The sequence below is a fragment of the Aquarana catesbeiana genome, linkage group LG10, assembly GCF_042186555.1.
Source record: "Aquarana catesbeiana isolate 2022-GZ linkage group LG10, ASM4218655v1, whole genome shotgun sequence".
NCBI classification, from domain to species: domain Eukaryota; kingdom Metazoa; phylum Chordata; class Amphibia; order Anura; family Ranidae; genus Aquarana; species Aquarana catesbeiana.
The window spans coordinates 169706783-169721660 of NC_133333.1; the positions used below are offsets into that span (position 1 = coordinate 169706783).

The 14878-nt window shown below is 42.2% G+C and overlaps 1 protein-coding gene across 6 annotated transcripts in view; it reads right to left on the bottom strand.

The window, feature by feature from the left end:
- The window catches only part of DVL1 (dishevelled segment polarity protein 1), a 252973-nt gene that overhangs the window by 39937 nt on the left and 198158 nt on the right, over positions 1–14878 (bottom strand). For 4 of the 6 annotated variants that reach the window (XM_073602952.1, XM_073602949.1, XM_073602953.1 and 1 more), the window contains 2 exons: positions 11464–11531; positions 9088–9237 (listed from right to left, as the gene is read on the bottom strand). In XM_073602952.1, coding sequence (XP_073459053.1) covers positions 9088–9237; positions 11464–11531 — 218 coding nt within the window. The remainder of the gene's footprint in view (positions 1–9087; positions 9238–11463; positions 11532–14878) is intronic. The other 2 variants (XM_073602950.1, XM_073602951.1) reach the window with 2 other exon arrangements.

Here is a 14878-nt window from a genome sequence, read left to right on the forward strand (position 1 = left end):
AAATTTTTTTTATACAATTTTGAATATTTTCATCTAATTTATATTGTATATTTAGATCCATAACCATATATCTTGTATTTATTCTATATATAAAAAGGTAGATGCCCTTTAGTATAGAATATATAGAAGTATTGATCTGTATAAATTATTTGGTACAATCTCACAGTGATCTGTATGTGTGTTATAGCTCATGGACTGTAATATAGCTTTTGACCACTGGAGGGAGTAGGTAATGAGCAACCTACGGATAGTAATGGATGATGCAGTTTTTAAATTTAGATTCAACTTTTATATATTGGTTAGGTTCTGATTGTCTAAATTGATCGTTTTAATAAACTTGATGTGAGTTGTTAATTTTATGTAATAAAGTAAGAGCGCGGAATCAGTATGATGTTCCAATGACCACCGAAGTCACTATAGCAACCGGCACGCTATAACAAGTATAAGTATGGAGTCTTGCTGTCACATGGCTACCCTTGATAAAGTCACGTGACATGTGACGCAACGCGTCGGGAGGAGCCAGTGACGTCATCCGATATGCCTGTTCGGTACACAGACTACGGTGCGAGGAGAGAGATTACGGTGAGCGACTGACTGCCTTATGCGCTGATACTTTGCACCACATAGTGAGTGCATCTATTTATATGCAGTAGGAGATGGATATGTTGTGGTTCATTGCGCAATGATATCTTTTCTTTTGGTTGCATGAACAAAACTTGCCACTGGAGTATCTCATAACAATTAGGCTGACTAAACAGCAATACAGTGGCAAAACCTAGGGTGAAGACAACTGTCTATTGAGTGAAGTAGGCACCCTGAAACCGCAGCATTTTTCCTATGCTTTGTAATAATTTCTGGATTTGGTTTATACACTCATCTAGGACTATTATATGCGCCACAGTCCAGGAGATTATTTTTTTTGTTTAAGGTTTTTATAGTATGGTTCTGTTATCTGCCTTAACACATTAATAATTTATATTTCACATTAGGAAGTCAATTTTAGAGCACTTATTTTATTGTTAATAAGTTTATGTGAGACCGATAGTCCATGATGGAAAGGGGTCGACAATGAGCACAACTGCTCAAAGACCGTCGGGGTGGATAGGGAGCTTCCAGCCCTCCAGATTCTGACCAGAAACTGACATATTTGTAGCGCCCTCTAGAATGGAAGCTGGGGATCTACCATTGCTTGAATTTCCAAAATCAATTTAACTCTTCTTGAAGTTAAGAAATGTTGTAAACGAAACGTGCCTGAGGTAATCAGGAGTTGTCTGAGCCAGTCAATGTGTCCATAGTGAAATCACGGATTGCCAACAAAAGCATAAAACATCATGTCTCTACAGCCCCTACAACTCCAAACAAGAAAGGGTGGATCCCTCGCTGTTTGTGTAAAAGTGTAAGGCAGGCCATACATAATTCATACATGATTCATTTTCTTGCTTTCAACCAGTGGTGCATGGGGGTATTCCTCCCGTGGAACTATTGTATTCTGACAGTGGGGAAGAAGCCTTCCCAGCGGCACTGATCAGGCAAACATTTCCCAACAGGCTTGTTGTACAGAAGTAGATCAAAAGATCAATTTCTGTACAACCAGCCCGCCCATAGGTGAACCGAAGTTTGGCCAGACCCTGCTGAACCAGACGAATTTCGATCCATCTATCGTTGGCTTAAGAGGGTAAAAGATCAGAGCTATAAGAGGACTACTGTCACCATTGTGGATTCTGATGCTGGCATTATGTCAGAAAAGCCAGATATCTTCTATACATTGCTAATTATTATGATCTTAATAGTATTAAGTAAAGAAAAGATAAAAAGACTGGAAGATAGATAGATCAGAAGGTATAAAATATTTTTTTACATTGCTTCAGTTACTTCCTGGTTTCCAGGCCGCCTAGACAAAGGATGTCATATATCCCTGGAGTCTTCATGAATGGAGGAGGGATTTTCTAAGCTAAGAACATCTTATCCATCAATGAAACATTCAAATAACTTTCCTATCCCAGGGAAGCCCTGCTATTAATTACTATATCTACAGCTCATGGTAGCAGGAACAGTAAGTTGAGATTGAGTATTTGACACCCATGGCTGCTCTATTTGAAAAATTATAACTAATTATAATGTAATTAAATGAATAATAATAATGGCCACAAAAGAAAAAGGCAGTGAAAATTGTAGTGTTCCCTCATAGATGGTCGTTAAAAAGGGCCCCCTTTTACTGGTGGTCAGTGAAGACCCCTGTCCTTAGCAGTGAGCGAAATGCTCCAATCCACTGGTGGAAAGTGAGAAAAGGACCCCTTTCATCTGCTGGTCAGAGGTGGTAGGGCCCCCAATACAATGGCGGTCTGTGGGAAGAATGCTCCTTACATTGATGGTGCATGGGAAAATTGCCCCCTTTAAAGATACCTAAAAAGATCATCAGTGTAAGTGGCATCCTGATATTCAGAAATTGCCCAGGAAACCTTTGAAGGACCCTAGAAACCACTGGAGGAACCCAAGAGTACCGCAACACCCTGATTGAGAAAGGTTGATTTACTGTTTATGTTGCCCATGCAGCCCGCTTTTGTGTTTTGGTGACATGTGTGCTTTAACCCTGCATACCTCCAGCCAGGGTTTTAAATTAGCAGGCAAAATAATAATAACTACATCTTTGTAGTTACTTGCACAAAAGGCTGCCTTGATCAATAAAGTGAGTAAACACAAGGACTGCAATCAGAACGAGCAATGGCTATAGCTACGGCAGGCTTACAATTTCACCAGACTTACAAAACCAGGTCTTTCCTCACAATTGGCCTGTGGCTAACAGGAAATACAATACGATATCACCTCCTTCTTCATAAAGGTGACTGGACACAATGGACAGAGGGGTCTTCTTCAGGAAGGTGAAAGAATAAACTGCAGGGATTTGTTACCTGACTCCCACTGAATGCTCATCCAATTGATTCTACTGAACATCAACAGTTAGAGACTTGTTTGTTTCGGAGTTCTTTAATCATCCTTCCATTTGTGTTACAAATAAATATTAAATGTAGATGTATTGATGTTTAAGACTATTGTGCTTAGCGCTGTTCCACAAGACCTGATTTTCAATGTTTTAACCAATGCATAAAAGAATAAGTGGCCTAGTAATTGCAAGCGATGGGAAGCATTGCTTGCCTGGTCAAGGAATTTGAGATCTATAAGAACAACTTTTGGAAGTGATAATAGCAAGCAGCTAGATAACTCCTTACACAAAACTTCCCACTGTCCCTCTTCTGAAGGGATGGTCCCTCTACTGGACCCAAATATTTTGCCCCTTAATCCTCCACAGCTATCCAACACTTAGGTCTGATCTATGGCTGTGTGCAAATACATTTCTAATTACTATGAAAAAATATTTGTCATTCTTAGCTTTACTGCCTTCTGCTGCCATTTACGACTATAGGTTTCTTTGAATCATGACGTGTTTTGATGTGTTGATGAATAAACTTGTGACTATGTGTGGGGGGATGTGTGTCATTTGAGTGAGAGTGTCCCTCTTTCAGTTTGAGAAAATTGGTTGTCATGCATCCATGTTCCCATACTGCACTGTTAACTAAACAGGTAAAGTATTAATTGGTTGCTATAAACTTTTCTATCTGGAACAGCAGGGAGCATAAGCTTTGCTTATTTCAGAGCTCTAAGTTTGACTTAGGAGGGAGCATCAGACCTCCGCAGAGAGACCACTGCTTCCCCACAGAGTTCAAGGGTCCTTCATTGCTTGCATGCTGGCAGAGGACAGGCTTTTTCTACTCAGGCTGTAGTTGCTTTTTAAAGAGAACCAACTGTAAGACCTGGAACCTTTTATTGTTATGCACCTGATTTAAACTCAATGATTAATTGGGCTTCAACAACTGCTGATATTAGATATCAGCCACACAGGGAGTGCATGGCATTGCAGGAAGTAGAACCTGCATATGTAATGAGCAAATATGGCTGCCCACTGTATAATTATAAGCATAAACTATTGATAAAAGTAATTAAAAAAACACATTACATGTGTTAATGAGATTATGAGAAGCATCAAGCTGATCTATTTTTCAAGTTTATTTTAAAAACTTAGAAGACTACACATTTCCTTTAAAGAAGTCAGTTTTACTGCTGTCAGGGATTATTAGTATAAATGTTTAAACAGTTTATTTTTATATTTTTGGAATATCTGATATATGATTTCAATGTTAACATATTGATATTTTGTAATGCCTGTGCATCTCTCAGATAATAGTGAGCAGCAATATGTAAAAAGAGTCTCTTACATGATTTTTTGAAAAATTACAATGCTATTAGAAGATGCTACACTACGTTTCGCTTCTACAGAAAGCAATTCATAAGCATCCCTTTCAGCTAATGCCGTGCCCACTGAAGATCGAGTTTGGAGCTGAGATAGGCTCACACACACACACAGACTAATAAGCAGACATCAGAGTTCAACCATAGACGATCAGAATTTTTGGAACAGAGGCACTTCATAATACAAACAGAATGGAAAGATGTGGACACAAACCCAAAAGCACAAATATTCTACAGTATTAGTGAGATCACACCACCTAAGCAAACAGCTTGACAGCATAGGAGAACCTGGTTCATATACTGGCAGCTAAATAATACATAATATATCTAATAGAAAGAAAGGGGATCAGGTCAAAACCTGTCCCTTAGTTAAGGTTGGATGCATATATCTATCATGAGGTAAGCACAGCCATAGAAGATATCTAAAAAATGCATTTATTACAAAAATATACAAGTTTAAAATAGTGTTAGTCATTGAACAAATGACCGAAGTTAATACTCATGTGGAGAAGATTGAACATTTAAATGCTAGGGTATGCTGAGCAGCCGATGCGTTTCACAGTTAGAATTACTGCTTCTTCAGGGCTGTTTCCCATGCATCTGTGTAGTTCAAGTTATAAAGAACATTTGACATTAGTATCAACAATTTTATAAAACAGTGTAACAATAGATATGGTGCTTGGGTAAGCACCATGTCTATTGTTACACTGTTTATAAAATAATTGTTTGTTGATACTAATGTCAATTGTTTGTAACTTGAACTACACAGATGCATGGGAAACAGCCCTGAAGAAGCAGTAAATCTAACTGTGAAACGCGTTGGGTGCTCAGCATACCCTAGCATTTGTTCAATCTTCTCAACAAAAGTATTTGCTTCGGTCATTTGTTCTATGACTAACACTGTTTTAAACTTGTATATTTTTGTAATAAATTAATTTTTCAAATATCCTCTATGGTTGTGCTTACCTCATGATAGATATATGCATCTTTAAAAGTCCCAGCCTTCACTAAGGGACAGGTTTTGACCTGATCCCCTTTCTTTCTATTTGCTATTTATCAGGGATGTGGATGCAATACTCTGTCTCTAGATACTGTCCATAAACGTTTCTATATATACACATAATATATCTGGAGAGTCTCTAAGGTGGAAATACAAAGGCTACATAGAGTGTTACTGTCCTTGTGTCCACGGATAGCACTGGGTCCTCAAAGCTGTTTATGTGTGGAAGTGGTAGAATACCAGTGTTTTGACACCAGGCTGACCACTCTCCTAAATCAATGGGTTTTCAAGGCCATTTGGAACTGATACTGGAGAGAAAGATATAAGGACTGGAGAGCCACGCCGGAGTTTGAAAATCCAAAATATGTTTAATCCAATCAAAGTTCAAACAGAGTCCATATAGATAGTCAACACATTTCGGGGGTGTGCCCCTTTCATCATAGTTTGAAAAATAGCTGAAAAGTCAAGAGCACATATGCCAAACACAAGGCCCACAGCCCAAATTTGGGACACCTGGCCTTGTCATGTGGCCCTTGCACCCAGTTATGCAGCCAGAACATGACGGAACTCCATTCTGCCACCTCTGCTCTCACCCTCCGCTCCCTGCTATCAACTGTAAATACAGAAGCCTTCTGTGTTTACATGGGACAGCTTTGTTCTCAGTGGCTCCCGGATGTAACCGATCCCTGCATGCACTTACTGGGGGGGGGACAGATCTTCAGAGAGAGAGAGAGAGATCTCCCTGCAAGGCAGAGCCGCCTACACAGGGAGGTACTAGAGTCAAGCCAGGTAGGATAGAGTAGAGTTGCAAGGAACAGACAAATGGCCACTGCCCTCACCTACAACTGGCCTTTGCAGCAGGGAGCACATGGAAGGGCAACACATGCAGAACAAAACCAAAGAAAATGCCCAAATCAGCTTACCGACCAGCCTGCTAGCCAACCGAATTGTCCTGTCTAACTGTACATGTTAAAACAGGGGTTTAGTTTGCACACATATGCGTAAGCTACAGAGCCTCATCAAGGCACCATAATATCTGTAGTCCTAACTCTAAATTTTGAGAGCCTCCACAGTGGAAGCACATGCATTATAATGGATAGTCAGGGGGCAGGTGAGCCTGGAGGGAGCCCACCCCTCCTTAAAGGCAGAGTTAGGACTACAGATACTGGGTTGCCTTGACAGGGCTCTGTAGCTTACGCACATATCTGAAAATGTTTGCAAACTAAACTCTTCTTTTTTAAGCATACTGTTAGACAGGACAATTAGGTTGGTTAGCAGGCTGATTGGTAAGCGAAGCCAGGAATTTATTTGGTTTTGTTTTGAATGCGTTCCCCTTCCATGTGCTCCTTGCTGCAAAAGCCAGTTATAGGTGAGGGCAGTGGCCAGTTGTACTGTTGAAATATTGGGGACGTACTGGACACCTTTGCCGCCATGGTGCTATATGCTGGGTGTCCAGTGCGCCCCTGTGCCTTTAAAGTAGTTGTAAAGGCAGAAGGTTTTTTTTATCTTAATGCATTCTATGCATTAAGATGAAAAAACCCGTGTGTAGCACCCCCCAATTACCTACCTGAGCTCCTTTTCTCTCCAGCGATGTCCACGATCCCCTCAGCTGTCCAGTACACTCCTCTTGATTGGCTGAGACAGAGCAGCGGCGCTATTGGCTCCCGTGGCTGTCAAAGTCAGTCAGCCAATCAGGGGAGAGAGGGGGCGGGGCCAGGTCAGGGCTCCATGTCTAAATGGACACACACAGCTTTGATTCGGCTTGTGTGCCCCCTGTAGCAAGCTGCTGGCTGAGGGCACTTAAAGGAGGGAGGGGCTGGGAGCAGCAAAGAGGAACCTGAGAAGAGGAGGATCCGGGCTGCTCTGTGAAAAACCAACTGCACAGAGGAGGTAAGTATAACATGTTTGTTATTTAAAAAAAACGAGCCTTTACAATCACTTTAAGGAGGGGTGGGCTCCCTCCAGGCTCACCTGCCCCCTGCCTATCCATTATAATGCATGTGCTTCCACTGTGGAGGCTCTCAAAATTTAGAATTAGGATTACAAAAACTGGGGTGCCTTGACAGGGCTCTGTAGCTTACGCATATATTTGCAAATTTATGCAAACCAAACTGCCGTGTTTAACGCATACTGTTAGACAGGACAATTCGGTTGGTTAGCAGGCTGGTCAGTAAGTTTAGCCAAGAATTTCTTTGGTTTTGTTTAGAGATGCAAGGAAGCTTTGGGGGGGGGGGGGGGGTTTGGAGCTGCACACTGTGCACCCCTGAATTCTGCACTCTGTACGCAGCGAACTCCTGAACTCTGCACTCTGTATGCAATGCATCCCTAAACCCTATACTCTGTAGGTAGCGCACCCCTAAACCTTGCACTCTGTAGGTAGCACACCCCTAAACCCTGCACTCTGAATGCAGCGCACCCCTAAACCCTGCACCCTGTACGTAGCGCACCTCTGAACTCTGCACTCTGTGCATAAGAAACCCCTGGAAATGCACTCTGTGCATAGTGCACCCCTGAAATCTGCACTTAACGCACACCTGAACTCTGTACATAGTGCACCCCAGATAGAACTGGTTCTTTTGAGGGCAACCATACTTCTCATGTGGTCCTCGATGAAACTGAGTTTGACACCCCTGGTGTAGAGAATAGACTCAGAGAATTAATAATGGACCGCTTCCCTTGTCAGCAGCTGGTGATTGCAGTTGTTTGACATTTTGAAGGAGATTAAACTTATTTTAGATTTCAATATTCTGGTGTGGTGCTCCAGTTCCTATAGGCTAGGTGTACATGTGACCTCTACATTCACCATGAAGATTAATCTGTGGACTTTACTCCTCCGTGTTGCAGAGGATTTTTGAGACACCTGCTGTCATGATGTGCAAAAGATCAATTGTGCATGTACAATGACCCCAATGCAGCCACTAGATGGTGCCATCATGCCACAGCCATGATGATGCATTTGCAGAAATGGTCTGTAGAGATACAATTATAATGTTTTATGTGTTTATAATGCTATAAAATTATATACGGTAGTAAGAATAATAACAATAATAAAGTAGATCATGACATGAAAGCTTATAGCCAAATAAATATAGCATAGGAGTGGTTTCTTTATAAAATCAACTCTTGAAGGAAATCTGTACTAAGGGACAGTTCACACCAGTTGCAGTTCCGTGCGCTTTTTTTCTGCACTAAAAATGCATGCACAGTGTTTTCCATGTATTCCAATGGCTTTAGTTCACACCAATGCAGTCAGTTCCAGTCAGCTTCCAAAAAAGGAGACACCCACTGCGGTCCTCCTCCTGAAAAACCTAGCTGTCTTTGGCTTCAATATGTTGAGACATTGACCTAGAACAAGCATGGAGATTAGAAAGTCAAAGATCCAGATCCAAGTCAGTGACTCAGAAAGTACTGACACAATTGGACTGTTTTCACAAAGGCAGATTCCTTACATTCTTAGCACAGGCTTCCTTGAATCCGTTTTAAGCAAACCACACCTATTTATTTGGCCAACAGTTTGCAAAGCATGCTGGGATCTGACATGGCATGGTGGGTAGAAAGCTGTAGTCTGTTTTTTTATACTCTATGCAGTTCCATTCATGTCTATTCTACTGCATGCATTAGTATCTATTACATGGCTAGATCTAGTTGGAAGCAGCAAGCAGAAGGCATTATGACAGATGAGTCTGCTTGGCCGGTTAGCAAGATTTTAGTATTGGGTTACACTGCTGCCCCGATGCAGGATCAATCCTGCGCACAGTGTGGGGGGCTGCAGTGTGACTTACTTTCCGACTCAGGTATAGAGCTTGTTAATGAGGAGCTGGTGCATGTGATGATACTCATGGAGGGGCTCATACCGTAACGGGGGTATGTTCCCGTCAGGGCTGAGGTATGAGTGATCCAGGCAGCCGGGTCTATCGGCCTCACAGGTTCCGCTACAAACAGAACAAAGGAGACAAAAGAAGATGGAATTATCAGGAGGGAGACAGGTACAACAAGACACAACAACCCACTAAGCGATAAATGTTCTACAACTTTCATCAATAGTTTTCTTTAGGCTTGTCTTCTCTTATCCTCTGACAGATTTGCTTATTTGTGCACTTGTCATTCTGAACCCGGAAGTTGGCTGTCATTGCTTGGCCATTCAGCTGCGGGGAGGACATTCCACAAAAAAAAAACAAAGGGACGGGGATGCTCATGACATTGTTGACCCAATATGGGCACATGACCATTGATGTCGGGAGAATCCCCCCCCCTTCTTTATATACATTCAGCCGCAGGGCAGGAAATCTCCCACCTGCAGCTCAATGACTCAGCAGTGACACCTAACTTTTGGGTTTGCACTGAACCGAAGCTCATTCCTACTCATAAGCACACTTGCCTCTCAATACTCCTTTCCTGGCCAGGAAATCTTGTTGCCAGAGTATTTAAAGTGGTTGTAAAGGCTGAAGGTTTGTTTATCATCATGCATTCTATGCATGTAGGTAGAAAAAAGATATGTGTGCTGCCACAGCCCCCATTAATACTCACCTGAGCCCCCTCTCGATTCAGTAATGTGCACAGGAGCATTGGCTGTCCTGGGTCTCGCTCTCCTTATTGGCGGAGACCGCAGTGGGAGCCAATAAGGAGAGAGAGCGGGGGCGGGGCCAAGCCGTGGCTTTATGTGTCTTATAGGTGCTTAGAGCAGGGCTCAGGAGCTAAAACATGGCAGTGCCCACATAGCAAGCGGCTTGCTATTGGGGGCACTGGTCAAGGGGGAGGAGTCAGGAGCACAGGTGGGGGACCTGAGAAGAGGAGGATCGGAGCCGCTCTATGCAAAACCACTGCACAAAGCAGGTAAGTATGACATGTATGTTATTTAAAAAAAAAACCCCGAACCTTTAATATCACCGTAAGGCATACTGTATGGGAAGTCAGGGGCTGATATAGCCTACCACGCTCTGCCAATAACTAAAACATAAATAGTTCAAATGGAACTGCTACTTATGTATATCTTAAAGGGGAACCTCATTCCCCCACCCCCGTGCTTTTTTTCTCCCCATCCCCCCCCCCCTTACCTGTTATATTGGGTTCTCTTCAAAATACACACTCACCTGCCTGGCAGATCCAGCGCTGTCCTGTAGCGATCCGCTGTTCAGGTGTCACATCCTGTGCCCCGTGCCACCATCTTGGTCCTCTTCAGCCAGCTACCTCTTCCAGGTTCAGATAGCCTAGCCCCTGATTGTGTGATGCACCTTTGTCCCCCAGGCCACTCTTTGAATTGGCTCCTACAGCCTCCTGGGATATGTGACGGGGTCTTCCAGGGAGTTTCAGGATGAGGACACATCATTCTCATTTAGGTGAGAATGGCGGCAGGAGGGGCTGCCATACAAAAACAAACAAAAAACCCCCACAAAAATAGTGGTAAGGGGGAAGAGGTTATTGTGGAGTGAAGTTCCGCTTTAAGCCCTCCAGCCCAAAATGATATTAAAGTGAACACAATATCTCTTTTGGATGGGCCAAACTGTTAAGTATAAGCCTTTATAAAGTTGAACCCAAATGTAAAATTTCTCTTTGGCAAAGGCAACATGGCCTGTGTCTCTCCTACGGGTAAAAAGGTAATGAGAGCAGAATTATGGTAGGAAGAGTTAAAGGTGGACTTCACTGTCTAAAGATGGCCATACAAAAGTAGATTTTCGAATGAACATTTGTAAGAACATTTGTAGAAAAATTCTCAGTACATATGACAACCTAATGAATGTCATTAGAAAGTACTTCAAAATGATGTTTGATTTTAACATTCGATTTTGGAATGAATAGACTCTCCGGAAAAGTCAAAAACATTTTTCCGTCCTGCTTCTTCGAATTTTCTCGCCACTGCGGTCAAAAACAAACAGATTAACCCCAATAACCATTAGAAAATCAAACAAACAATGTTCTTAAAATGAAACGTTTCACACAAAATTCTACTAGTGTATGGCCGGCTTAAACAAACTAAGCAGTGCAAAGAGCAATGATTATATACAAAGTATGGTCGTCAATAGCACCCAGATTTTACCTTAAGTTCGGAGCATATTCATATGCATATTGCTACGGGTTTCAGGTTTCTTAAAACATGTTCCTACCTGTTGCATAAAAATCACTAGCACCGCTGTACTGGTGAGGGTGGACATGTCACTCACCTCTGGGGATGGTGAAGTAGCTCCTAGGGGTGGGATCCCAGCATTTTGCTACAGTCAGGCTGATTGGACTGTAAATAAGAAATACAGGACACAAATAATAATCCATCAATATCTGCAAATTATTTCTGTGACAAAGATAACCATAGGTGAAAAGAGTTCTGGGTAAAGGATATTTATGATGCAGTGCTGGTAGTGGTAATCCGAGAAACTGGACAGATTAGAACACAGGCTTGTACTGACAAAGGGGCTGGGGTATACTAACTGAATGTAGTACAAATCCTCCTGCCCATCATGCATACATATACCAGAATGTTTTTAAAAGAAATTCATTTTTCAATTCCTAAAAACAGTTTGATCCATATCTTCCTGCTACCATTTAGTCTCTGGAGAAAGAGCCTGGGGAGAACGCTCATCCCTAGTTTCTCCCCCAGAGACTGACTACTGCAGAGCGTTCTGGAGGAGGAGCTGGGGAAAAAGCTGCCCATGCATGGGGGCTGGGAAGAAAAACGGGCCAGGCAGGAGCAAGCTAATAAAGCCTCATTTATCGCCCCTCTGAAAAGTGATATGTGGTGGATCAGTTTTAAGAGGCATTTGACAGGCAGCTCGGTGGAGACTTCACCTTCTGAACGTCTGTTCAATTAGTAGAAGCCTGCAGCACCATGCGGCAACCCTGTGCATTATAGATTGTAACGGAAAAGTTGCAGTGTGGTCTTGTGCACTTGAATAAGTTGCGTTTGGTGGCTTCACTAATTATATACATAAGTGGTAGTGCAGCGGTGGGTTTAACACTGTGCTGCCACATATGTGTACAGCTGGCACCACTGTTTTGTGCTGGGAGTGCACACATGGCACCCCAACCACAGTGACCACGCTGTCACCGACACCTCCCGGTCACTGTTTACAATTGAGAGCCAATAGGACGGACTCCTGATCACATGGCCACTGTGACAGCCAATCACAGTGATCAGAGGAGCATAAGCCCGCCTACCACCTCCAGTATTAAATTCCTCTAAAAGAAAGGGGTTGAAAGCCTAAGGCAGCCCATACATTCAGCTTTTTTTTTTTTTAGTTCAACAAGCGTGTTGAATGTGAAAAAAAAAAAAAAGATCCAATTCCCCCATCCACACAGTCGATGTGGATAGAAGAATCCTCTCACCGTGCTATTGTGTTCTGATGGTGGGGAGATTTCTGGGTGTTTTGGTAGATTATACGCTCAATGATAGCATGCAATGCCAAGCTGTTTCCAAAGCGAGCAAAGTCTTTTCTTGTATTGAGAGGTATGGACCCCAGAGATAGGGATATCATTTTGCCCCTGTACAAATCATTAGAAAGACCTCATCTGGAATATGGAGTTCAGTTTTGGACACTAGTTCTCAAAAAGGATATCGGGGAACTGCAGAAAGTGCAGAGAAGGGCAACCAAACTGATAAGAGGTATGGAGAAACTTAGCTATGAGGAAAGATTAAAAGAACTGAATTTATTCGCTCTTGAGAAGAGGAGATTATGGGGGGATATGATCAACATGCACAAATACATAAGTGGTCCATATAGTGAACTTGGTGTTGAGTTAAGCTGGATACACACTATACAATTATCTGTAGATTTTTTCCCTCCAGATTTACCAAAACCATATAATATGAGGTCAAACATGATGGGTAATGAGCTGAAATCTCCCCACTAAAGACACAATTAGCCATAAAATTGGCCAGAGGCTGTAAAGTTGGCCACACACCTTACAAGCTGTGTCTAAAGTTTGTGTACAATGAAGCTACAATGTGGAACAAGCCCACCTCCATCCAAAACTTTTCATTTTGTTTTGGATAGAGCTGGCTAGCATTAAGCTGCCCACACATGTTACAAGCTGGCTGTAAATCTAAATCATTTAGATTTACTAATATTATGCAGTATGAAGACCTTCCTGTCTGAAGGAACTGAATGGTCTGTTTAGGCAGATCTTTGCACCCGATGAATGTTGGAGGAGAGAGTCTGTTGGAAGAGGCATCTGTTTGTGAATACAGGTCTCATTTTGTAGTTCCGCCACAAGGATCTAAATGACCATTCCGCTCTCTTAATTCATAATACCTGTGTCACTTCTGTGCTAATTTATTGCAATACACATTGGAATTGGTTGCCATGGAAACTATCACCCTAATGACATATGCATTTCATTGAAAATGTATTTATGTGAGCCCACTCTAATGCTCCTTCACACCAAAGCAATTTTATACATTTGGGAGGCATGGAAACCGCATGAAAAATAAAACACTCGTTCAGCATCACTTGCTATTCTTGCGTCGTTTGATTTTCTCTTGAAGCTGAAAGTCCAGCATAGAAGCCAAGGTTATGGTGATGGGAGCCAAAGCAAGCTAAATTGTTTGCTACATTAAGGGCTCATTCACACCAGTAGGCATGCATTATAATGAATACAACACGTGCATGCTGGTGTGCCAAGGTATTGTAAAAACGCATTGCAGTATTTATGTCATTTTTGAACCATATTTGAAGCCAAGAAAAAAAAATTCATTCAACGCTATGTACAACAGCGTGTTGTTCACAACAACTATTGTTCACTTAGGGTCATTGCGTTTAACCTGCATTGATCTAGCTGATCAATGCAGCTCAACACACCTGGTGTAAACCAGCCCTAAAGAATAAGCACCATTACTTAGGAATCCTAATTTTTGACAAGCAGATATAAGGCTTTGGTTAGTGTGAGCGACATTTTTGCACACACGGTTGCCTTCCCGTATTATAAGCCCATGGCTGACAACAACAGTAAAGGCTGAAATCCAAGAACAAAACAGAGGGCGCCAGCCTAGTGCACTCTCCTCAAAACATGTATCGTACTCATAAACCAACAGATGTATCAAAGCTTGTCATAATACAACAACATCTTCAAAATCTTGATACATCACATTTTATCTCATAGCAGGAAAATAAAAAAAAAAACATCAGGCTAACGCGTTTCTGGAAGGCAGAGCCAAGCTACGCTTCCAGGCTAGTGATGCTGGCATGCGTTTCAGCCTGGGGGACACGAGTACTGGAAACACAGGACCCTGAGAGTATAGACAACTGCGGGGATTATCCACTCTGCCATTTACAAGCGGAAGTGAACGCCCCCCCGATTTCACATACCGGTCAAACTGCACAGATACGTGGAAAGTGAGTAACCTAATTTCACATAGGTCCAATTACACTTATCATGCCCCCCTGTGTGTTTATTTATCCTAAGGTAGTCATGACCCAGTTGTAGGCAATTATGATATGATTCTATGCATTCAACCACCCATATCATCTTAAGTGATGTTTTAACGGTTGTTACTATGTAAATATAAGATTTGTAACCCATGCAGGTTCATTTGGTTATATGTCTCTGATGTCATATTGGACATACAATACTTAGTCTGTTAATGAA